The sequence below is a fragment of the Glandiceps talaboti genome, chromosome 13 (assembly GCF_964340395.1).
Source record: "Glandiceps talaboti chromosome 13, keGlaTala1.1, whole genome shotgun sequence".
Lineage (NCBI taxonomy): Eukaryota > Metazoa > Hemichordata > Enteropneusta > Spengelidae > Glandiceps > Glandiceps talaboti.
Window position 1 is genome coordinate 7,088,814 of NC_135561.1, and position 27,204 is coordinate 7,116,017.

Genomic DNA, 27,204 nt, shown 5'->3' on the forward strand with positions numbered 1-27,204 from the left:
TTTTCTACGAAACCTTGGCCAACAACCTTTTTGAAAATATGCCCTGTAACTACCAATATCTTACAAATCTTGCATAACAACCCATCTTCTCTGAAATCTTGACCATCACAATCTTTGAAATCTTATCCCACCACTAAAGTCTTTTCCCAAATCCATCTCCTCTAAAATCTTATCCCACAGCTCTCCTCAGCTATCTTACTCTACATCAAACTTTCTCTGAAATCTTGTACCATGGCACACCTTTTCTAAGCGCTTTGAACATGGCATGGGAAAGCGCTATAAAAGAACCCAACATTATTCTAAAAGTAATCTTACATCCAAAATTAACATACCACAGGACACGTTTTCTGTAAAAGGTGTTTTTAATCTTGTAAAGAAATCTGGGCACATCTCTGTATTATAACTCAAGAAATAATGTTATGACAAGAAGGGTATACAAAACAGTTCACATAATATAGAAAGAGTAAACCTGCTTACAACACGATTAAAGCAGGGGATTGGGCGTGGTAGTCATCTGTTTCACATGTCTTGGGGTCCCATGCTACTAAAACTTAGCCAGTAACTAAGGATGCTTTAACAAAAATTTGTTTCTGAGCACAAATCTACGAGACTATACGTCATGTAGCTCTGCCTTTACTGGCCTCTCTCTGAGGCGGTTGTTCTATATGTGAGGGTTCCCCACCATGACATACCTTAGAGACAAGACGTCTACATGATTACTTCCCCAAGTGAAATGTGGCTGTGACGTTCTGCCAGTAAACTAAATTCCACATGAGTGGTTAGAACTTTGGAGGGGTAAAAGTTTACATAATGATCATGACATGTGACACAACACATCCTGTTTGTCAACAAACAACAGCATTTAATTTGCACATATATCTGATACCACTGAACTTTTAAATGAAAAGATAATTATGTCATTGACTGGAGAATATTTGCAAAACAGAGTGCACTGTACACAAAACTTATTTTTATAAACAATGTAACATACTTCATAATGTCATCTGCTTAACAAGGACTAATGCCACACAACATAGACAATGTACTTAAAAGATAATGTTAACATAGAAAAATTATAAATTCTTTTACAACACAAATACATTTGTAGTGCATGTAACTAACATACATATGTTAACCCTACAATTTTAGTAGCATCAGTCAGTAAACAGAATGGAATTCGGAAACTTGATAAAAAATATTCAGTCTGTACAGTGATGTCATTGAATTGTACACAATTGTTATATCAAGCATGTGGTCGCATATTTTGCTCTCCAACACTGACTGATGACTGAGTGGCAGTTCGGTAAACATTACATCTCTTAAAAGCAATTTGTGACTTTACATTGAAAACCACAAATATGGACTATATGAGCTGTCTATAGCTACCAGTTACTAACTGAGAATATGGGACATTATAACTAAGTTTATGTATTGGGTTGGAAATTTGGGCAAAAGGATATAATATACATTTCAATAAAGATAAGGCTTTACTTGAATAGAACTGTATCTAACATAGATCCTAAACACTGTACAATATTTGATGTCATCAGCACCTCTACATGTTCTTCTAAATGTCTCTTAGGATCTAATTTGCCAACATTCTTGACTGCTAGCTGTTCTGCTGTCATCTGATCTTCCTCTTCCACAGCCTGTTAATGTAAATAAATACAAGATACAAGTATTATATCCTGTCAAGTATACAATTGGCAATGATGTAAAACCTAACAAAGAATTCCCTGGTTTAATAGCTAGGAATACCATCCTCAGTGTCCTTCAGTTGCTTTGGCCAAGAAAACAGTAAAAAAAAACCTGCCCGGGCAATGAGGGGGAGGATGGGAGTTTTCTTGTTGGCCTACTTTAATAGCCTAGTATCAGTGTATATCCATTTAATGATATTTGCATTTCCATCTCTATCATGTTGTGTTAACTTTGATAACATATTTTATTTTCTATAGACTACATTTCTTACATTGATATTATATACCGATCAACAGATGCATGGATACTTGTAATCAAATCATTCAGTAATTTCCAGATATTAAGTCCTGCATGGAACATACTACTTTTCCATAGCTGTATTGGAATGTTTTGACGTATCGTTCTGTAATTTCTTTGAATGATCAGATTTTGAAAGTTGTGTGTGTGTTTCCATTTGATGTAACTTTGGAGCCTGTAAATGGGACTAGTTCCCATAGGTTTTCCCAATAAATAAATAAATAAATAAATAAATAAACAAATAAATAAATAAAGAGACCTTATTTAGTATTGTGATGCACTGCTGAAGTATGCACACCTGTTTTGTTTACATTCAGTCTGTGTAAAAACGATGGTAACTGAACTAGGACTATATACTTCCAATATTCCAACCATGGATAAACCCTACCTAGTACCTATTTGAGAGGAGATACCAGGGTTGTCTACAAACAAAGACTTTGTTTACTACTTACCTTATTATAACTCTTTGCTAATTCTAACATTTCTTTAACAGTTGTCTCGTTGACTGAACAATGTTCATTGTAATCTTTTAATGTAAGACCATCAATCCAACTTTTCTTGTGAAGGTTCAATAACATCTGAGAACGAGATAGAAACATGCGATAAATACACACTACATGTGATAACAATATAAACTTTATTAATCTAAATAAAAGTTTGGAAATTCACTAGGGTTGCCATTGTGCAGCACCTTAATATTCTAGTGAGCTATAGTTGGTATCAGATTTGCAGTGATTTATTTTGGACTTGCTAGTAAAGAATAACTCAAGTCAGATTTGGACTTAGAATATCAAATCTTGTACATTCTAGAATCTGCTTGACTTTTTAGTTATCTTTCAAACTGTGCTATCGACATCAACTAATAATTTCAATGTGTTTCCACAACTACATCTTCAGTACACAATTTGAAGTGCTGGTAGTGAAACTATGATGAGTACCAGCTCAGATAAGTAGGCCATAGTAAATGGCTAAGGCTTACGACTGTATGCTTGCACATAACTAGAAAGGGTACACATATTTCTGACAACCAGGAGGTGACAATGTTCAATAAGTTCATAAAATGTATGTGTTTCCACATCATAAGCAAGAGTCTACAGACCTTCTGTTTACTCTTCATATAAAGCCATTGTGATGTACAAAACTCACCGACACAGACATTATTTCAAAATAACAGATTTTACGAAATCAGATCACCCTACCTTTTGTTCCAGTTCATTTTTCCTATAGTTGATAGCTATTGAGTAGTAATGTCTATTGAGTCCATGTATTAATGCCTGTATTGATGGTTTCTGTAGATGCCCAAGATTAGATGTGGTCTGTCTGGGTTCCTGTCCTAACACCATCATGTTAGGATTGATCAGTCTAAATGCATCGATAACAACCTACAGGAAATGAACAAAATTAGATTTATGCATTTATTGCCGACTGACAGTTTGTTATTTCTCTTGTGTTTGTGTGTTGTATATGTGAAGTGATAATTCTGCAAGGATTCAAGGTCGAGATGGATGTACAGCAATCAGTCCAATAGTGACTGGTCAGTCTACTTTTCTGCATTAATTTGTGTCACACAAATTAGTTTGATGCTTTATCTAGTTTTTAAAATGTAATGTTAGAGCTGTATATAACAGGTTTTGACTTTCATTTATCACTAGTCTAAAATTACTGAACAACTCCCACCCCCACTCCCACCCCCAATGACATGCTACCTATCCCCTTTCCAATATCTGTAAAATGATCTTACTTTTCCTTTCATACTCTGTATTGGGCTAAAACTACACCCTTCCCCCTTCCCTTTCCAATCACAGTAAACTGGTCTTACCTTTCCTTTCACACTCTGTATGGGGTCAACTACTACAGCTACAGCTCTCTCTGACAAGGCTTCAAAACTCTGTTGTGTATTGATATCAACACCTGACAACCAGCATCCAAACCCTGGATGTGAATGGTACCAACCTACTACCATCTCAGGTCTAGATACGAATAGAGACATGCACCGTATTAGACATCACATCTATAAATCTCAAAATCACATTTTGATAGATTACAACACAAATGCTGAACTTCTTTTGACATTATACATACAATACGCCACAATCTCGGTTTATATGTAAATTTAATATGAAGACTTTAAATATTATATTCCTACTTAACCACTTGTTAATCAATTCTCAGTACCTGTAATAGCATTTTATCTCATGCTTGAGAGTCAAAGTACATCAAAAATGCTGACTTATTCTTATGCATACCTATAGTAATACACATGCAATGCACAACCGGAAGTCATGGTGTCTACCATTGAACATGAAATCAAATGATCACTACTTTTAAGTGATAGAAATTCGATTTTCTGATACCAAGAATTGTATCACAATATTAAACATGGAATTCCAAAACAGCAGCTGTAACCTTCCATGCTGATAATCACTAGTCTACATCATAGTTTCATTAACACAATGGTCTTTTCATTTTAATTCACAAAATGATATTAAATATTCATTTTCACATCCTACCTTCCTGTCTGCTTTAACATGTCCAACATTTTGGCTTGGAATACTGGGTCTACAGCTTCTACACTGACACCCTAAGACAGTGAAAATAACATGTACATGTAAATTAGACACCCTAGGTAAATATATTAAATACAAACCCATCTCTTCTCTTTCTTCAGACATACATCTATACATGTATGTAAAACTACTCAATAGGCATCATGGTTTTTATGTGGTGTAGTATTTAACTACTCTTTTGATAATCTGCTCTTCTGCTTTCAAGTCATTCAAGATAGTTTGTCTTGTTGAAATTTATGATCAACAAATTGAACAATGACATAGAATTCTTTCATTCTTTCTAATCAAAGCCATTTGATATATACAATAACTCATTTCAGGAATATTAATAATCAGAAATATTCATTTTGTGCTGACAATCTTTAGCACTGATTAAACATGGACTCCATACTGTCCTATCCAACAGTGGCTTGTGTAGAATAGAATTGGTACTGTTTCACTGCTAAGTACTTTGTGTACAGTATGGGTACTGTTTTACTACTAATCATGTTTGATTGTCAAGTAATCAATACTGGTTGCTAAGTACTCAATTGTGTAGAAATGACAGTGATTATCAGTGTACCCGCTAAGCCACTTTGATTGATGAAATTTCTTTTGATGCACCACAATTTGGTGTTCCCCAAAATACTATGTGGTTAGACTCACAAGTAAACCCATTTTTGCTCATTTTGACCCACAACAAATTTGTTGCCTTTCATAGGTCAAGCACACTAATGATATATACAAGTTACTTGTATGACGACAATACTATGGCTACTACAGAATAGTAAATATCTTACAGTTCCTGACTGTGGCATAGCAAAGACATCAATAACTCTAACAGTGTAGTCATCTACAAATTCTCCCAACATCAATCCCATAACTTCCATTGGTACTCCAGCACGGCCATGCTTCAACATCTAGAAACAAACAAAGTATATATAATATTATTCTAACATTTTCTCCAAATAAAAGAATCATTAAACAAAAACAGTTTTCTTGTGATTATGAACCAAAATGAATCTGCAGGTCCTGGATGCGACTTAAATTGAAAAATCTGCTTGTGTTTGGTCAGTAGTGAATCTTTCAGTCTGTTGGTGCAGGGCTCGAAATTAGCGGTAGTCTCGCGTCAATTGACTACCAGTTTTTCCAAAATGACTACCAAGTTCGAAAACTGGTAGTCATCCTTGACTACCACGAAAATCCTAGGGACGCCAACCCACCGTATGCATGGAAGGCCTGCTGACAAGTTGGCAATGTAGCGTGAGCGCTGGACTCTATAGCTATGTGTGATTAGATGCGGCTGGCATGTTTGATATTGCTTACTTTGTGATGTTACAAATGCCATAACGTCTACTCACACAACACTCTATTGATTTCATGACTGTTTCATTATCTTTTCCATGTCACACAGTTGCGATCAAAATGATACAAAACTTAGGAAAATATACAGAATAAAATCATTCTCCCACCACTAATCGCGAATGTAATATATTTTACAACTAGTCATTCAATATTAGGATACCTCAATTTAGTGGAAGGATGAAAATTTACGTCGTTTATCAAAGCCCTTAGCGGAGGAGACAAATCCTAGCCGCAATCAGAATGACTTCCTGTGTTTATAGATAGTAACAGATAAGATTTGAGGGACGTGCCTTGGCACATACCATTTCTCTCTAGGGTTGGGTCATAGCATGTTATTTTTTAATGTAAGGGAAACTGAAATGGATGGTGACCGTGTGTATTTTTTATCATATGACGTTTTATCTTTTGCAAAGTAAATAATAATAAATAGCATAAATGCTCAGATTTGAGAGCATTTGTGTTATAAGTTTGACAAACAACCCACACACCCGAAATGGAATGAGCCACTAATCATTACATGTAACTCTACACCTCACACCGTTACTGATTCAGTGACATAAACTACAACATGGAAAGTACATAATTTTGCTGTGTGACTAGCGATTTAGTTAGGGTTTTGAAGTTTATTTCTGTCAATCTCTCAGTCACGTCCTGTATATATGTTTGAGGCCAGTAACTGTTTGGTGTGTGTGTGTGTGGGGGGGGTGGGGGGTGGGGTGGGGGGGGGAGGGGTTTGTACATGTATACATGTGTGTGTGACTGAATGAATGTAAAATATGTGTATATTTATTATGTATGTGTTATGCCAAAATTTGTGTCACTGTCAGTTTGAGGTTTCCAAGTGGACATTGCAAAATAAGAGCTTGGTACACAATAATCATTTATATGATATTTATTTACTATGATACTACTGTAGTATATTACATGTATTATTTTAGGACAGGTCAAATGTTTGCATAATATGAATGTCACTAATTGCATGAAAAAAACTTGGGTGTTATCAGAATGTTTATTACTTAAAGTTACTTGGTCTGCAACTGAATGTTTTTACATTATTTCGATGCACATTAAATACTTACACAAAACTACTCTAGTACAAGTGTAAAAAGGATACATGACGTGAATTGTATGAAAATTCATCTTCCGGCGTTGTTTCTGAGCGATAAAGTTTGAGTTGACCCCACGGCAGAATATGTATGACCCGCCATGATTCAAAACGTTCAGAATCGATCACCTGACAACCACATGTAATGAGCATGCGCAGAAGTAATTTATGCGGTGACCTAGCTCGGTGACCTATGCCCGGCCGGCCCAGGATCGGAACGTGACCCAGCCATGTCAGATGTAAGTATATAAACAAATACACGTGTTTCTAACCAGTGTTTTCGAGATCTTTCCACCACATATTGCAAATCTGTAAATGTGTCATCGCTTGATGAGAATATGTAGACGATTTGTGCAAATAGTAAAATCTTTATTGTGTGTGACATCGTGATGGCATGGGCTCTAGATCTAATAAACTGGTGATTTGTTTGCACAAACCAAGTTTTATGGCCATCAAAGTACAAAAACAATTGCGTTGTGTGAAGGTCAAAGTTATTTGGGACATGTAACGAGCAGAAAGCATTACTTTTGCCGACAAATCGAACCAGAATTTACAAATACAATTGTTTTTTCAGGAAACTTCCATTTGAAATAAATTGTGCAAGAATGCAACTTTTTTGGCTGCAATTTTTGTGCATAGTATTGGTTATTTCCCCAATGTGTCATGATACTCATTGATAGGTCCCATACGATTCCAAATGTTTTTTGTTTTATTTTCCTTTAATCTGTCCATTATCAAATGTATGCAAAATATATGTATTGTTTCATTATTTTCAAGTAAATACATGTAATAAAGTACATAAGGGAGTGTCCAGATTTTACTTCAAGGGGGACCCCAGAGGATTTCCACTTTTCCTTGTGTATTTTTTTCAAGCCCCCCCCCCCCCCCCCCCACAAAAACTTGGGAAAAATTGATGCCCCCCTGCAAGTACTTTATTTTTCCATGCCCCCCCCCCCCCCATAGACTCACACATATACACAAACACACTTTGTGGAGTCATGATGGGTGAATGGTTAGCGTGGCTTGAAATCTACAGATTGCAGGTTCGAGCCCTGTTGCTGCCTGCTGTTTATTTTTGAGTGGCTAAAGTCCTTGGGCAAAATTTGAACCATGACTGTGCCTCAGTCAAACCAACTGTATAACCGGGGACCTGGTGGGATGTAGGTTGCAATGTGAAGGCTTTAATCCTATGTGCTTAAATGGCTGCAATGGATTGTATGCTCCCCAGGGAGTTGAGGAAGACTAAAGGGCCGCTGTGCCGTTTCCGAGCCAGGGATAATAATTAAAGCACTTTGAGCATGGAGTGGGAAAGCACTATATAAGAACATTATTATTACACATACACAACATGTATGTATGTATGTATGTATGTATGTATGTATGTATGTATGTATGTATTTGTGTGTGTGTGTGTGTGTGTGTATGTATGTATGTATGTATGTATGTATGTAAGTGCTACTTTTCTTTCTTCAGGCTAGTTTTAGTGGTTTGGAAGAGGGTGCTGTATGCAGAATGACAGGAAGGGGTAACAGGGTAGGGTTAGGGAAGGTAGTATGCCTACCATTGGTGATATTGACAACCAATTACAAGACAGACAACAAAGAATGGAAGTAAGAACATATGTTCATTTTAACAATAGTACATCATAGAACCTCAAGGGTCTATGAGTACATATATATTTAATAGCTGACCACAGAATGAACATGACATTATTCACATCTCACAAACGCTTCTTTCAAAGCTGCACTAGCAGCTTCTGAAATGTTTGTTGTCCATATTTTTGTTAGATGTAATGACTTCCTAATGATATTGTCCACCCTAATGACCACTATACAATCACAGGTGGTGAAACATACAGTATCTGTACACACACTATAAATCTAAACCAAATAATCTGTTGTTACAATTGTAGTTATCCAATGACATCACAATTTCAACCTAATACTGTACTGCTTTGATGAAAACAATATTACTGATTTCTAATCGTGGGCTGTCCAATAAAAAAAAAACATTTCAGTTACAGTTAGTGATGTTTTCATCTCGATCTACATTTACTATTCTGTGTTGTTTACAGTTTTAGTATTACAGGTTGTTAATCAGCTACAAGCACTATTTCAATATTTGTAGTATGACCTCCACCGTGGACCTCTAGTGACAATAAAATTGAAACGAAAGTAAATGTACATTCTCAATGTGATATCCAAGTTTTTTACTGTAAGTCATAAGTTATCAAGGCCTTGAATTAGATTAGGAACCATGCATACAATGCAACAGGAAACAACTATTCTGATATCAAGAGAGACAAACACACATTCACAATTTATGAAGACTATGCTACATTTGAGCATAGATGTTCATGAACTCTGGATTCATTAGTATCTAATGGAAATTTCTACATACAGTAACAATATTTCTTAGAAGCAAATCCCACATTTTCACCGACATCTTGTTAGCACTGTACTACTACCATATGGGCTGTTTGTACCTGTCCAAAGAAATGTGAAACAAGGTGGAGTGGTAAAGCTTATTAAGGATCTGTACATACAAGCTTCCCAAATTAGGGAGCCTTCAGTATTGACAGGGTGAAGGGCCAGAGGAAATCACACATGATCTGTTAAGTAAAACATGACCCCCCTCCCCCCATTTGTAAAAAGTGACCCTCCCCTTTGTCCCATTTTGTAAAACATGACCCTCCCCATGATAATTCCATAAACTGAATGTTAATCAATCTTCCCATTATATGTATACACTCACTGTTGCAGTTTTCGGACAGACTCTGTTTTTGGACAGATATCAACTCGTCCCATGATCCTTGTTGTTTTCTTTTGAACTATCATATTGTCATGCTCAAGCACTCATACGAAAGATTAAGCAATACAAAAGCTTTGATTCAACACTAATTTTGTGGTATCAGTTCTGAGAGCACTAATATTGGTGATCACAAAGTTACCATATGTAACAACACTGTCATAGTTGCCAGTGCTTTTTGCATTGTGAGTGATAAGGTGAGATGGTACAATCAATAAAATGCATCATTTTATACACAATTTTCTTACATTATATGTATTTGTACTTTGGCATGTAAAAGACTCGTAAAAGTAAATGATGAGTGTTCATCTCACTTTTACATCTCAAAACACAAAACAAATTGACAATCATTGAATCTTAAATTTGGTCACAAAACTACAGATTGTAAAATGTGACCCTCCCCTAAACATTACTATCCAAAATATGACCCCCAAGAACAGGTTTGTAAAATGTGACCCACCCCCTGATTCCTTTGGCCCTACCCTACTTGTAAATACTGATGGCTCCCTTAGTATGTCCTGTGATGTCACAACCTGTTCGTAATCATATCGTGATGATACATGGTACGGCCCATTGCAGTACACCCTAGAAAATACTGACAAGACATCAGAAAAAATTTGGGCCTCACTTCCTAAAAATTATTATCATATTGTGAGCGGCCGTGTCCCTTTGAATGCTGCATGACAGCCATGCACCTTTTCGCAATCATGCTAAATTAGAAGTACCTTCATGAAATCCTGTCATTTAAAAGTAACTGTAATGACAAATGAATAGTAGTCTCTGGTTACATCACAAATGACAGCAGATGATAACATTTGAACTGTGATTCAACCAAAATAACACATCTAAACAAATCAAACTGGATCAATTGAATGGTTTATGAAGATTACACAAACCAAAGTTTGCATAAATGTATTAAATGTAACAAATAAACATGTACATGTACATGAAGTATATGCAGCATTATGGATGGATTCACTTATTGCTATAAAGTTGAAAATCAAAAGAACTGCACTATTCTTCCTTTCAAAATGTCCTATTTCATACCATATAACTCATGATTTTAGACATTGTCCTCCATATAAACTAAAAAAACCTATTTTTTTCCTCTTCCTTTACAGGACTTTAATTTTCTTGTACCAAATGAGGCTGTTCTGGCAATAGCAGAAGATGGCGACAAGAATTTTTGCAGTAGATGATGTTGAAGATAACAATGATGCCAACAGCATGCTGCTTGCACAAATTTTGTTCTTTGGCAACATGGTAGACTAGGGGTTGGCAACCATGTTGTTGTTCCAAGCTGTTGTGTCTGGGTGATAAGGGACAGATACCCTGACCCATTCTTAACATACACTGGATTTAGACCATCCAGACTTCAGTGAATGCATAGTGAATCAAGGTCGTCTCAACACTTGCACTTCAACCAATGATGCTGTTGGGGGTGGAGATATGGGAGCAAGATTTCTTGACAGTCATCTAGGGTCACTGGCTTCCAGTTCCTTCCTTCGCTTCATTCCTTGTCAGTCAAGTAGTCTTGTGTCCACTATTAGTTTCTTCAAGGCAAGCAAATGTGGGTATGTTTTCTCCACTTTGAGAGGTGTGATAGCCCATCTACAACTCTTTTTTTTTTTTGGAATACTCTGTGGTGGCTAAAATTCATAATACAGGAAAAGAGACAAAATTTGTTGTTACAATAAGCATTCATGTTAATGCAGTTTTAGCCTGTGTATGGCACTTGATTTACAATTTTGCTAGTGTCTACTATCCTGCTTGTGCTATTTACAGTTTATTCTATTAGCCACACCTAAACAAATAACATTACAAAAATACATACCTGTATGCTTGTCATATAATCCCCCCCCCCCCCCCCCATCAGCTTACTTTTACTCATACACATAGTATTACTAGCAGGACAGTAGATAGGAGTTACTAAAGTTGCAGACTCAGTGCTGCAGGCATGCTACTATAATTTGGTGTATCATTCAACACAAATCTCTCAGCCTTCCGAGTTTGCCTTTCACCAGCTGTTCAAAACATATCTACAAATCTTTCCCTCCCTGGTGATTATTATAACAGATTTGATCATTGCCTTAGTTATTCTACTACACATATTACACACACACACCCACACACCCACACACACACACAAAAAAAAAACCTAACAGCTTCACTTAGAAAAATGTTAACTCTGTGCATACTTGGTGTTGTGTCAAGTAGAAAGCCATGTTTGAGTGTAGCCAAATTTACGTGATTGACATTTTTTTATTATAGTGATTACATGATAGACTTGTACATTTCAACAGAAAAACTCATCACAAGTGGGTAGTTTAGCACAGCTTGTGATAGGCAAACTATGCTGCTTGGTCAAATAGTGTTATAATCTATGTTCATTATAGTAGTGTGTGTGTGTGTGTGTGTGTGTGTGTGTGTGTGCGTGCATGTGTAAGTGAATGATTGAAGTTTTTTTTTATTCATGCACTGTTCAGTGTTTGACATTATCATTTTGAATACACTTTTTGACATTGATGAGACTCTATATTTCTGTCTTAGTGGTTAACTACACTGGATAATTTTTGTATTGAAATATTGTACCAGATTAGACTTCATCCAATGTTCTTCCTTTGACATGATTTACCTAATATGTACTAAGTATATTTCTGATACATGTATATATGTTTATATTAAAAGAGAACTATTTATTGTTACCGAATCACTCCTTCCCTTGTCCTCAGTAAATCTCTGTCAACATGTACATTGTGATCTAGAGCTGCAAGCAAGTTTCTTGCCCTGTAAACAGGTGGTGTATTTGCTGAGCACTTAGATGCATACATCAATCATTCAATGTATGTTGGTGAAAAGACTCCAGGTCTGAAGTTGTCCTGAAAACAAATACACAGAACAGTATATAAGGTCTCCACTATGGAAGTGCCTATTCAAAATTGGTTGTGAGCACCATGCATACTCAACATGTTCAGCTTGACATTTCTGTGAGAATAAGAAACCACACAACAACCTTTATTGGCTTTGTTATATCACATTGATTTACAGCTAAAATAATGTAGGCTTGGTGATTCACTCATAGAAAATTATGTTTTTGATACAGAACTAGACATAGTTAAACTCTAGACTAACAATAACAGAGACAACAAACACAGTAGGTTCCTTAGTATTGCTATTCTTTCACAGTGTAGTAAAAGCAGGCTTCTAGTGAAAACATTACACATGGACTTGATGGTTTTTAATGGCTGCAGTTGTTTATTTTCTAACTGATAATCTACATTTCAACTTGACTACTTCTACATCACACTGCACAGCACCTATGTAATTATTTCTTTTACATTACAAGCTGTCTGAGGGTGTGCATTTAACAGTTATTTCACATGAGTGAAACACCAAGCCTACATCATTTTAGCTGTACTTATTGGTACATGGTACACAGAAAACATACAATTTAATTTTATTTCTTTGTTTGCTTATGGAGCATGCAATAATGGTCTAAAATTGACACAGTCAATAACTTGAAAATAGCATCAAAGGTTTAACTAGTAATGATAGCTAGAACACATGATTATTCAATACTTTCCTATCAAGCGTGTTACAGTAATGCTAAACACAATATTTTTTACAATTTTGGGATGAATTCAAGCATGTGATCACAACCTAAACACAATGATTATATCTACGTCAGTAGGGATGAAGTCAAGCATGCGATCACAGCATAAACACAAGGACTATATCAACGTTAGTAGGGTGATTTGACTACTGAATAGAGTACAGTGCCTGATGTACCTCAATAGGAATTCTGCTTTCAAAACTGAAACAAAACCACTTGTGATCTTTTTCAAAAATACATTCATTTCCATGGTTCTAACAAAGATTGGTAAAATGCCAAAAGTATGTACACTTTGATCATTGGTATCTGTCCTATACACATATTGAGAATGTGATAGGTTTCATTCATACCTTTCAATTTCTTAAAGCACTCCAGTATATTAGGATGGTGTAGTATCAAAACCCAAGTCAACATCATATCGGTGATTGAAATATAGATCACCATGAATATTACATGGTTGTCATTCCTCCAATATACTCACCCACTTCAAGTATAAGGCAGAATCAACGAATTCATTAGAAATATTGATTTCACCATTGCAGTCAGCTATTGTGCACACCGAGGAAACTCTGGCTTGAGCTGAGTAACTGCTTCAGATACACAAGGCACATAGTATCACTGAGCAAAGAATCTTTGTCCTCATCACTTTGAACATGTTGAATTCCTTGAACTTGACTTGTGTTATTAGTATTGTCAAGACTTTCATCTTTATTGTCACTTACTGTCAATATCAACATCAGCATCTTCATCATCTGGCTCTATATGTCCATCATCCCTACAAAATATTGACAATTATTATTTATCGTGTGAATCACCCTCCAACACTAACCACAGGTGCAGCGAACATGTAATTGTTTGATCCATAGATCGACTGATCGATCGTTTTATTGATTGATTTATTATTTGGTTGAATGATTGATCGATTGAATGATCAATTTTTGTGGTGCAATAAAAATTATTTTGTGTGATATTGATCAAGTCACTCATTTAGTTCTCTTTTCCTATCTGCTTTTCTCTCTTTCAGTTGTATGTAATTCTCTCTTTATTGACTAAATAAAGATGCCATATCCATTTTTCTCCTCTGATCTAAATTAAAACACCATTAATTTCATAATTGGTGAGAGATCACTCACATTAACAGTTTGCTTTATCTCTCATCTTCTGGGAGATTATCACACTAGACAAACAGTTGAAGAAGGTGCCAAAGGCAGTGTGAAAGCATACCTTGTCTCAGATGACACCCTCCCCTACAGTATATGTTGACCTTGTTACCATTGTCAAAGTGACCCATGAGCCTAGCGACTAAGAATTTAAGATAGTCATTCGCAAACATGGCCGCAACAAGAGGAGTGAACTGGTCATCAGAAGTAACACAAGCAATCATGGATAGTAAGAAGGCGTCTGATCTTGAACTGTGACTCTTAAAACGCATCAAAACATGTCGAAAATAATGATGCAGTCTAGATTGTTCAGCTAATCGATGCGTCGTCTCATCATGATATCTTTGTAGACTACCTCAAAATCTCCTACGTGTCCACATTTGTCTCCGAAAACGCATTGGCAGAATTGTAGTGAGTTTTATATCGCCACAAAACTCAATGAGTGAATTGATCAATATCCAACATAAAATAAGTCATATTGCACCACAAAGATTGATCATTCAATTGATTAATCATTCAACCAAATAATAATCAATCAACTGATTGATCAATCGATAAATTACATGCTCACTGCCCCCTACGCAGTAACAAATACATTCACTCTACTCCACCACATCACTGTATGTACATGTACACTGTCAATATCATTTCAAAAATAAATTTCATACAATGTACATATACTCACAGCATAGTTATATTGAAGCTTGGTTCATACTAGTCTGAATCTTCTTCACCGGACTCTTCTAAGTCATTACTCTCAGCATGTTTCAAACCTGTTAGTGATAAATGAAATAAAACAGATATGTAACATAATGACACATTCCTAGTACCAGTTCTTTGTATGTACAACTAGACACAACAAACTATTTGGCAAGTATAACCATGTAATCTGCAATGAATCTGATGTAACGCAAGCTTGTACATCATGTGGTAAGCAATCATGTGAGTACTTCCTCAAATGGATCAATGAATGATTCTGACATAATCTTGCACTTGCACTTTTGTGTTCGACAGGTGCTGTAGGTAAAATACAGAATTTGTGAGACATGAGGAACAGGGTAAAAATACAAAGAAGCACATCCACGTTGTATGACCAATAAATATAACATGTTCATGTTCGCTATGAATGTTAAAATAATCATTACCATTTGTATGTATTTTACCAGTATCTACAATGTACATGTATTTCCACATATGTACGATATGAAATGCAATTGATCATCATAAATTATGTACCTTTCACTTTGTGCCTGTGACTGGGAGGAAGTTGCAGTCAGGTGTACATTCTTGATGGAGGATTCACAACTGTACTACTACAGGTGATTTCTGATATAACACATTAATTCCTGACATGATAGAACCCCTGTGAAGGAAAGAAAACCAAATGTTCAATGATGCAACAAACATTGGTCAACCTGTAGTCGTGTTCACAGCTACATGTATGACTTGATCCAAATAGTCATATTAAGAATACATGTAACAGCCAGAATTTTTTTAATGCCCACATACACGTCTAAACTGCCTTCTTGCTAAATGCAAACCCACAACATGGCTAGTAAATTACTAAGAATATTAAGTCTGATAACTGTTCATGCCAGTGATATTTTGGACAAAGTGGTCTGTTATTGGTAACATGGGAAAGCAACAGAAATATTTGACAACAATACATTGTACATTTGTATGTCATATGTTATGTATAACTAGAAATCTTACCTATCAGATTCCATTGATAAAAATTTAGACACATCTGGACCACTCATTTGACCCAACATCTGCACACCTTCACCTCAGTGACCAGTTGTTGTGTTGATGTTTGAGGCACTGTGTGTCCACTTCTACAATGAGCACAAAATGCACACACTATAATAATAGTAATATTGTTGGAAGCCAATTCAAAAATGAAATATGTCTATTTTTTTAAAATGTAGAGTATAATGTACACATTAACAATGATAAAAAGATATCAATATGGTTTGAAAGAAACTGTACATGATTTGCAAAAATGTAAAAACAAATTCAATATTACATTGTATTTACTCTAATGTTCTGAGTGCCATAGCTTTGTGTAAATACAAAAAGTTAGTAAGATATCCGAGTCAGCAATATTTATAAAATGTGATTGATAAAAATAAAACATTAAATTACATGTAAAGAAATGTTTTCCTCACTTTACAATATATTGCTGGTTGCTTCTGAATACAATAAACATACTGTTCATACAGTTATTAAAAACTGTGCATGGTTTTATTAAACTACATGGTTGTAACTTTCAGTTTTATGCATAGAATAATGGTTAGATAATAAATGGCAGAATAGTTTGTGTAATAATTTAAAATCAAAATTATGATTCATATTCTCTATACATACTTGATCTGTTGAAATTGGCCAACTCTTCCTGTAGTAGCTTGGGAAGTACTGGCTACTGGCTGTGATGTATCTTTTCCCTCAGCAAGTACTCTGCCTTTACTGGGTTGATGATCATAGTACCTGTGTAAAATTGGAAACATTCACAATAATACATTAGACATTTAGAAAAACAAAACCCCAAAAAACAGAAAATATTGAAATGTTTAGGGAAGGAAAATAAGCACATATACCAACGTTAGACTCATAATTTTCAAAACTAACATTTACGTGTAGCTCTAGAGTGGTGTCAAGTAAACACACCAAAATTACCTTCTTCCAGAATTTGAGTTTTGGAGTATTAAAAACTGTAGTGATAGCAAAATATTGGTGCACTAATATGTAATACTACATTTTTTGTATTTCTAAAACTCAAAGTTATTGTTCATATAAGACATCAATGTATGCTATAGTATTGTACTATGATCAACATAAGAATAGTACACTACAATGGTGGTTGTTGTCTTTATCATTCTTACAAGCTATACTAGCAAGATGGAACATCAACTCTACCGTACATACAACTGAGAATGCAGTATTGTCCATTGTGGTTTGGACAGCCTGTCACCAATTTTACCACAATTAGTAGTTACATAAACAACCGGTCATCATTTTACAAAGACAAAACATCACAGGTTTGCAGCTGTGTGTATTTTAGTCGTACTATAACTACTACTAAAAGTATACGAGCGTTATAGCGCCATGCTTTCGCCAATGTCATAAACATAAATATGGTGTCACAAACAAACAAATATTCATGCTTTTTCGCCAATGTCATAAACGTAAATGTGGTGTCACAAACAAACAACTATTCACTGTATCTGCGTTAAAGATTTCAATTCTAAAATACTCTTGCATGTGAGTGATATACTCGCTAAATTTCAACAAATGCATCAATACACGAATGTAAACACAACTCAGCTGTTCATGTGTCATTCACAGATAGGAAATGCGTATGTACTTACTTACCAGTCTAAAACTTAGAAACTCCGCGACTTTCCAGTGAAATTGTAGCGAATTTGCTTCTTTCAGTGCTTTCCAGCGGTCGATCTGTCCAAATATATTTATTTTGCCGATGGACGATTTTGTTTTCCTTCGTTTCCTGGCTGAATCCGTAAGAGTTGGACGACCTTGCATCTGTACTGTTGGTGTCCGCCATGTTGAAGAGGTCGTAGTGAGTGCGCATGCGCATAATTGCGTTCAAACCAAAACCGTTAGGTGACCGGGTCAAATTCTCGCGTTTGAACATCGACGTTACTGGTTTGAACGGGGTCAGGGGTCGATTAAAAAAACGTACCATTTAATCAGATATCGTATCACAGCAGTTTATTGCGTACAGGTTTGCCAGTGACTAACCGCTGTTTAGACAAGTTACAGTAAGTGGTATAATATAAGTAACCTTTAAAAAGGAAACAAAAATGCAAAGAAATACGCAAAAGTTGCAGACCATGTCCCTTTAATGTTTTGTTTATGCATAAATTATTAAATGCTGAAAAAAAGAATGACTACCAAATCTTCCCTGTTGACTACCAGTTTTAAAAAGTGGTAGTCAAAGTGACTACCAACTAAAAAAATTAATTTCGAGCCCTGTGGTGTACAGGATTTCTTTACAACTGTACATCATAGTTTTGTATTATTGTCTTGTTTTATCTGTGTGAACTTTCATTTAAATTTCCTGTAGTGGAAATAATAAAGCATTTATACTAAGCTTGGGAAACAATCTATTAGTAATACACTAGCCAAGTTTACATGTAATTGTAGCAAATTTACGGTTGTAATAAGAGATCAGGCATGTCAAATTATTACTAAGACCCTGTGAAAAGTGTCTGGGTACCAAAGAATACACATTAAAGTACACATATGTGCCTTGTGTTACCTTTAACAATGCTAAAGATGATATATAGACTTGTTCAGCTGTGTCCACCATTGGGGCATCACTTGGAGGAGTACCTCCACCAAGACCTGATAAACCCCCTCCTCCGAGTCGTAACAAACGATCCATTCTAGAGAGAGAAAAATTTTAAATTTGAAGGTTTGTTTGAAAGAATAATGTGAGCCATTGCAATTTTGTATTGAGAATTATATACATGTCATTTTCAATACGTTGGAACCAATTTCCTTGTAATCTGATCAACCCTCTTCAGGTCAAGTCCATCTAAAAGATAATACCTGTGGCAAGATTAGGCCCTTTGACAACAATACAATTAATTAGCTCTGGAATATACACTCAAAGAACTAACACACATCTCCGTCCCCCTCCTTATATGTGTTGGAGTTCTTGGAGCACATTTCCTGGGTTATTCATTACTATGATTAGAGATTTTAGTGTTTGAAAAATAACAGTAAAAACATCAAATATAATGAACATATACAAAATTTTGCAGAAATATAAGTAAAAGTAAAAGTATAACTATGACATGCTGGTTGGCATTGTTATTCTGGCAAGAGTTCACTCTGTTATTCATTGTGTAATGTTGAACTTGGGGCACCCCCACCACTACATTAATGTGGCACATCATCACAAGTGTAGAGTTTATATTTTGAAAGGGTTTAATGTAGAACTAATTACTACTAGAAGTTAGGGTTTATAGTTAAGATCAGACAGGACACAATACAATATCTTCCATAATCAACTTTTTTTAATTAAAATAATTTTCATCAATAAATACACTGTATAACTTGTGCATGATATAAACATACATGTACATGTGTACACATATATTCATTGTAATATAATTTGTATTCTGCAAGTCATGAATGAAGTCTGCGCTTCTCACAACTATGCTGGTAAAACCAACTGTTGTCCTATTTTTGACGTGTATGGTGACACCAGCCTGTAAACTGACATATGTAAAACATATCAACTTAATTTGATTACATTACCTTTAAAAGTTAACTTTTTATCTAGTCGTCGTCTTCAAAACACAGAAAATTTGTCACTCACGTTGGACAAAATGGCTGCCTAAATTGTATATTTGTTTTCACAGCTTTCCTCAACAGTTTAGGACGAAACCATTTTGCAACTATGGACGAAAGCTTTGATGTAAAATATAGTGGCTCTGAGATTATTGGATGGCCATGTTCTTTTATGAAAATATACGAAAGTCTCCATAGTCAACAGTACACCATTGTCTAATTTTGCTAGAAACACAATGTGATTTCTGTACAGAATGTTCGTCATTACCCATTAAAATTAGTTTTTCCCCACCATCGTCTCTTCGGTCAAAGGTCGAATATGTGACCTGGGATTTGACCTTCTGCGTGAAGCGTGTTTGGTGAAATGATTGGCAGAGACATCAGTTAGGAGTTATCATCACCAATTTCCTGCTTAAATTTGGAGTAGTTATTTATTCCTTTCCACACTCTGCTCAAACAACATATCAGGTGAGTAAATGCAAGTTTTTAACGATTTTTGTGATACGATATAGTTATTTACAGTATTTCAAAGTCATGTGAACGTTTACTTCGGGCAAGTCTTATGGAAAATTCTGTTACGCGTTAACGTATAGATATACATGGGGAGACTAACTAAAAGTACTCTGTGGAATTGCAGCAGCTGGTACGCTGATAACTGTCTAAGTGGACTTTGAAATGTTTCGTTATTTTGATTCAATTCACATTTGCATAAACTTGAAATCGTCACAATGTCATTTTTTTAAATATTATAACGTTGGTATGTTGAACTACGCCCCCTCTGGCAGGTGACATGTTAACCTTAACCTTGACCCTGAATCTGTGTCACTGGACGAACCAACAAAACTTGGAGAACCGTCTAGTAATGTGATTTTTTTTCAGAATGAGAAACACATTGGTTCAAAAGTACATTTTAAAAAAAGACAAACAAATAACCACACAAACAAACAAACACACTCAAACACATGCACATATGATTGATTGTGAAATAACCATTTTACTGCAGAATAATTTCAGGTCCACATATGTTATGTAATTTATGTATCTGTGAACTCTCTTTTGAACAGAGATGACACTTTGGACCAGAGCAGTGATATCCCTAACTACATCAACTGCTGTTGCCATAGTAACATGGTTAATAGTGAACCAATTTAGGAAGAGAAGATATCAGCGAATAGTAGACAATACTGATGATGATGACCTAACAGACAAGAAATTTGACCATTTTGAAAATCCACAGAAAACAACTAAAAGTGCAGTTGTTGATGAAATCCTACAACAGAAGATTGAAGTGGAGGTGGTGAATTCACCAGAGTTGATTGAACAATCACTTCTAAAACTTAAAGATTCAATAAAAGCATGTGGAATAAAGGTTGGTATATGTTACAGTGAATGCAAGGATGATGGCTAATATGCATATTAATTTACATATAAATAAAACATTGTAATTTGCATATTGGTTTGCACAGTGACCAGCATATAAATATGCATGTCTTCAACACTGGAACAAACTCTGACATGTTTATTTTAACACATACACACATGTACATTGAGGATCAGCTATTTCTCTTCATGTGAAAGTATTATTATGATTTTGTTATTCAAAGATTACCAAAGCTCAAGGATGGTAGAACACTTTTGAAGCACAGTAGAAACCTGGCAAGCATGGCATGGCAGCCTAGATGGCAAGGCTGGTGTTTGCACCATGTTTTATCTATAGTGGGGAGAACACTGAGTACTGTAGAATGAAAAATTTGTTGTTGTTGTTGTTGTTGTTGTGTGTGTGTGTGTGTGTGTGTGTGTGTGTGTGTGTGTGTGTGTGTGTGTGTGTGTGTGTGTGTGTGTGTCCCAAGTATTGTTATCTCTTTACCTTTCTGAACTCATAACAACTAATGATACCATTCAGCAACACAACACAAGGACAAAATTCCACATTCCAAAAGCCCACTCCCAGTTCTTCAGATACAGGGCATCTACCATTGCAAATAGTCCATCAATCTTTTGTGTATCTGTCACATGTTCTTGTAATGTATTTGTTACGTTTTATTGCAGGAAAAAACATTTTATGGATGCATTTCATTTATAAATAAATAAAAATACATAATATAAAAATGTACAGCAGCATGACTGTATGAACTGGAGTACCCACAACAGCAACATACCTCTTGAAATAATCAATGCTACTGCACACACAATGCTGAGACCAGCTGTGCCAACAAAAAAGTAGTTCCTAACATTGTTTGTTTCACAAAATACCTTGCAATGTCCCGGGGAATGTCTAGCAGGTGTCTTCTGGGCCTTTTTTTTTTATACAAATTTTTATAGCTCTATTCTAGAGCTGTTATGTGATGCAGGGTTGATAGAAATAACTTATGTGAGTTTCCTGAGCCTAAGAAATGCCTGTTGCACTATTTTGGAAGGTGCCATTTGTAACATACCATTGACTAAATTAGAAAATACTAAGTGTACCTGAACACTCATTTGGTTCAATAGTTCAGTTTGTTCTTTAATTAATAAGTGAATAAGTAATAGTTGGTTAACCGTAATCAGATGATGTCACCCGTAGAAAATGTTGAGTCATGTTTGTCCAAATTGTTAGAGTGGCTGGCTTAGGATCTCCAGGTTGTGGGTTCAAGCCTCGTCACTGCTGTTTGTTCCTGAGTTACTAAAGCCCTTGGCAAAAATTGATCCATTATTGTGCCTCAGTCAACCCAGCTGTATAATTGGGGACCTGGTAGGATAGAGGTTGCAGTTTTAATGCTGAAATCCTATGCACTTATAAAGACGACAATAGATTGTATGCTTTCCCCAGGGAGTTTAGGAAAAATAAAAGGATTATTGTGCCATTATTTATCCCCTTAGTACCAGGGGTGATCAATTGTACAGCACTTTGTTTGAGTACAGCACAGGAAAGTGTTGCATAAAAACTGAACATTATTAAAATTATTATTAACCAGATGTCATATTTTGCAAATAATAGCCAGTATGGTACTTTTTCACCAAATATTGTTTCATTGTATTTGCTCTCAAAATCATATTATGTGTATCTATGTGTTTATTTAGGTGATAGGACTGGACTGTGAGTGGGTAACACGTGATGGACATCAGAACCCTGTGTCTCTTTTACAACTATCAAGTTACCAATATTGCTGTTTGATTAGATTACATCAAGCTAATGGCAGTATTCCACAGTTATTACAAGAAATATTACAGAATAAAAGGTACAGTTCAAATGGTTGCAAAGGGCACAAGCTGAGTTTGTACATTTTGGGGGTCAAATTTTGCTGCGTATTCTAAAGGTCCTTGTAGTATTCTACATACTTAAACATACATAACCACCACTTGAGTGAACTCAAACCTGGTATCAACATATAACTTATACCATGAGCCAATGACGTAATTTGTCATACATATGAAAAAATGTTGTGGAAATCCCTACACACTATGCAGTCAACTGTTCTAACAATGTCATAAGACAATTGTAATGTCATAGACGGCATGCATTGATATTAATGCTATACTAGAATAGATTAATTGACATTTTATGGAAGCATTTTTACTCATATGTTATCTTTAACACTATAGAGCCAACGATATGGATGCTAGTTATCATGACAAATGTATGACTTCCATATTTTCTGTTTGAATGTGTACATATCAGATATATGAATTTATTTAGACTTTTACAGATTTGTACCTTCTAAAAATCATGAATAAGCTGATTAGACAGTGAGATCACTATCTTTTAAAGCCACCATATTTTATTTTTTGTGAACTTACATATGAATAGTGCAGTGAGGGTTAAAACAAAAGGAGCAGTTGCATAATGGTCAAGAAAGCATAAATCAGTTTAATGATGCAGTAATTCCAGTTTTCTTGTTAAATGTTAGAAGTACTTGTATTTCATGAAAACATGTAATCTCCATTTGCAATGATCGAACCAAAAAGAGCAACGATACTGATTTGTTTGTTTTCTTTCCACAGTATATTGAAAGTTGGTGTTGGTGTTATAGAAGACTGTAGAAAGCTTCATCGTGATTATGATTTGACTGTAAAAGGTTGTGTTGACTTACGAACATTTACATTTCGACATAGACCATCTTTAAGAACTGTCATAACTGGCAGTTTAGCCGATTTGTGTTCGGTGATACTGAACAGAGAGATCGACAAGACAGCTGGTGTGAGGTGCAGCGACTGGGAATGTTCTGATCTTAGTCCAGAGCAAGTAGCATATGCCGCTGATGATGCAATTTCTTCACTTCAAATATTTCTCGTCGTAGCATTAGAAAAACTTAACTTTACTGCATCAGATCTTGCAGATGATGACAATTGGAGACGAATGCTAAGTGTCTGTCAGGGAATTACAGATGAGAAGTTTAAACAGAAGAACCAATCACGACATAGGTCAAGGGTTAAAGGTCATGTCATGCCTAAAAAGCCAGAGATTAATACAATAAGTAAAGCTTACTCAGCGAGAAGAGAACCTTTGTATCATAATTGCCGATTACTGGCACCAGACGGTCAGTTGCTGTGTACATGTGATCGTAAAAAAGCTGAATGGTATGTTGCAAAGGGGTTAGGTGAAATGGTCAACGAGGAACCGTTGGTCATCAGGTTGAAGTTTGAACCAGCAGGACGACCTGGATCTGACAGAAATTATTATCTCAAAGAAAAGCACAACCAATGTGTTGTCTGTGGAACTACAGATTCATACATCAGGAAAAATGTTGTACCACATGAATATAGAAAGTAAGTTTAGGTAGTCTGATATTTGCACTCATTCCAAACCTACACATTGGTCAGGTTTCCATTTACATCATCATTATTTATTTATTTATTTATTTATTTATTTATTTATTTACCAGTGTTCATTTATTTCATTTATTTATTTATTTCTGACTGTGTGGTTGGAAAATGTTCTGCCCTAAAATAGGAAGTATGAATATAGTAATAGTTATTGTCTTATTGGCTTGATATTTTCCAAGCTCTTGTTTACAAAATGTGGCCACAAGCTTAGTACATATATGCACTCTCACAGTGCGTACTTATGTAAGTGACCATTGTCTTGCACACCATTTACCTTGTCTGCACCTAGTAAAAGAGTATTAACTTGAAAAACATCATTGATATTCCTACTTTTTTAGGGACTCAATTATTTACAACTTAGTGCATTTTTTGATTACCAATCATTATTGTGGTAGTAATGAAGTATCTTCCCAAACACTTTATTTTCATTTACCTTTCACAGGTACTTTCCAACTCGTCTAAAAGAACACTCCTCCCATGATGTAGTCTTACTATGCTTTGCCTGTCATCAGCTCAGCTCCAATTATGACAGTCAGATGAGACAAAGGATAGCCGAACGCTATGATGCTCCGTTACCAAATCACGGATACAGTCGGTTCACTGACGACACAGCCATTGTCAAAGTCAGATCAGCTGCAAGGGCTTTGAAGTTCAACTCACAAAAACTTCCCAAGAAGCGGATGGAAGAACTTGAAAAACTGATCAAGGAATTCCATTCTATTGATGAAGTCACGGAAGACGTGATTAATGAAAGTATCGCACTTGATGCGAAAGTCTCAAACGATGATTATATTTCACACGGTGAAAAAGTCGTTGCAGCCATCAACAAAGAGGAAGGTGGTTTGATTCAATTTGAGAAGGCATGGAGGAAACATTTTCTTAATACTATGACGCCTAAGTTTCTTCCAGAACTATGGTCTGTTAATCACAGGGATGCTGAAGTACAGGAGTATGTTGACAGGAGAAATGGCATGACCATGACAGCACTACGGAAAACACAAATGGATTCTGATGTAACTTGTAATAATCATGTTCAGCAACATAATAGTAATACTAGTACATCAAGAGCAATCAATTCAAACACAACACTTTCAGAAAATTGATGTTGAAATTTCTTTACAAATAAAAAGAGGTAAATTAATATATACTAAATACAAGAAAGTTTATCAGCTAAAACTTTTCTGTTTGTTATTGCAGCTATAATGTAATGTAGAATAATTTGTATGACATTTTGTTAGAATGCCTTCTTAATACTTCATCTTATGTATATTTTGTTTAGAAAACAACTGGAGTATTAATAAGTCTATGTAGTTTGATGCAGTCATAATGAAGTCCTGACACATGGGTCTATCAACACATTCACTTGTACATGTGCAAAGTAGCAGTGCTACATGTCATTCACAGTTTCTTTGACATTTAGAGAAAAATATGAGAAAATGTACCGGAGATTCGCACAAAGTGCACATGCATACTAGTGGTATTTGCACAGTATTGCAATAATGACAACATTATTGCATACATGTATGCAAATGATATGCAAATGAGCACACAGAATCATTCTTGTACATGATTTGTGATCACACAGTAATGATTTCATTGGATTTTGGCTGTTTCAGGTTAACAGAATGTAATAATAACAGAACCACATGATCCATGAGTGTGGGACTCATGGTGTTTTCACTCTCATGACTGCAGAGAACACCAAAAGCACTCAGTAGTACCCTGAATTTGCAACACTTGCACATCGTGGCATTCTGTCATATTATACCACATGCAAGCTAAGTTGTACAAAAATTATGGAATTTTTCCTCTGAGTGTTGGCCTTCATGACAATATGTGTCTTTAGACCAGTCACAAGCCAAGTTGAAGAAAAATTATGGAATATATACTCTGGTCGTTCTATGTCACGGCATCTCATGTCTATGTCACAACAATGCATGTCTATGTCACTGGTTCTGCTGTGTTCTAAATATGAGGCAAAACGTTCAAAATTACCATTAATTTCACCAATTTTTCTTTGATATTACTGGTGATGGTATAATTCTGTTATTCTTCAATATTTTTCTTCATTCAGATGGAAAATACTTGTGACCTAAGGGTTATCACTACGAGTCACAGGACCCCTTAGGTCACTAGTATTTTCCTTGGCTAAATGAAGAAAAATATTGGGGAATAACAGCTATAGTTATTCATTCATCTCTGCAATGCTCAGAATATTCATGACTTTCTCCATTTTTTCTAAAATTAAGCTTTGTCTTGATATTATTCTCCAATAGTTTTTTTCATTCAGCCAGAAAATACTTGTTACATAAGGGTTTTGTCTCTTCTCATCTAGCAACTCAAAGTGACAAGGCCCTTTATGTCACTTGTATTTTTCTTGGCTACACAGAGAAAATTATTAGGACTGATATCTTATTATTCAAGCTTTTTTGCTGTTGAGAGTAAAGACAGGTTGCCATAGTTACAATAATGGCCTTTGGAAAATTGTGA

General features: G+C 35.5%; 2 protein-coding genes across 2 annotated transcripts; one reads left to right on the forward strand and one right to left on the reverse strand.

The window, feature by feature from the left end:
• Positions 1–362: 362 nt before the first annotated feature.
• Positions 363–19,951, reverse strand: LOC144444526 (26S proteasome non-ATPase regulatory subunit 14). The gene is made up of 8 exons (XM_078133969.1): positions 19,879–19,951; positions 18,872–18,998; positions 5,342–5,461; positions 4,506–4,576; positions 3,815–3,965; positions 3,195–3,377; positions 2,448–2,573; positions 363–1,649 (listed from the first exon to the last, which is right to left on the reverse strand). Exons 2-8 carry the CDS (start codon positions 18,995–18,997, stop codon positions 1,488–1,490), a joined length of 939 nt encoding a protein of 312 aa, XP_077990095.1. The 5' UTR covers position 18,998; positions 19,879–19,951; the 3' UTR covers positions 363–1,487.
• A 311-nt stretch (positions 19,952–20,262) lies between these two features.
• Positions 20,263–25,839, forward strand: LOC144445043 (exonuclease 3'-5' domain-containing protein 2-like). Its single transcript, XM_078134594.1, has 5 exons — positions 20,263–20,379; positions 20,976–21,280; positions 22,972–23,129; positions 23,893–24,657; positions 25,157–25,839. Exons 2-5 carry the CDS (start codon positions 20,978–20,980, stop codon positions 25,815–25,817), a joined length of 1,887 nt encoding a protein of 628 aa, XP_077990720.1. The 5' UTR covers positions 20,263–20,379; positions 20,976–20,977; the 3' UTR covers positions 25,818–25,839.
• The last annotated feature ends 1,365 nt before the right edge of the window (positions 25,840–27,204 follow it).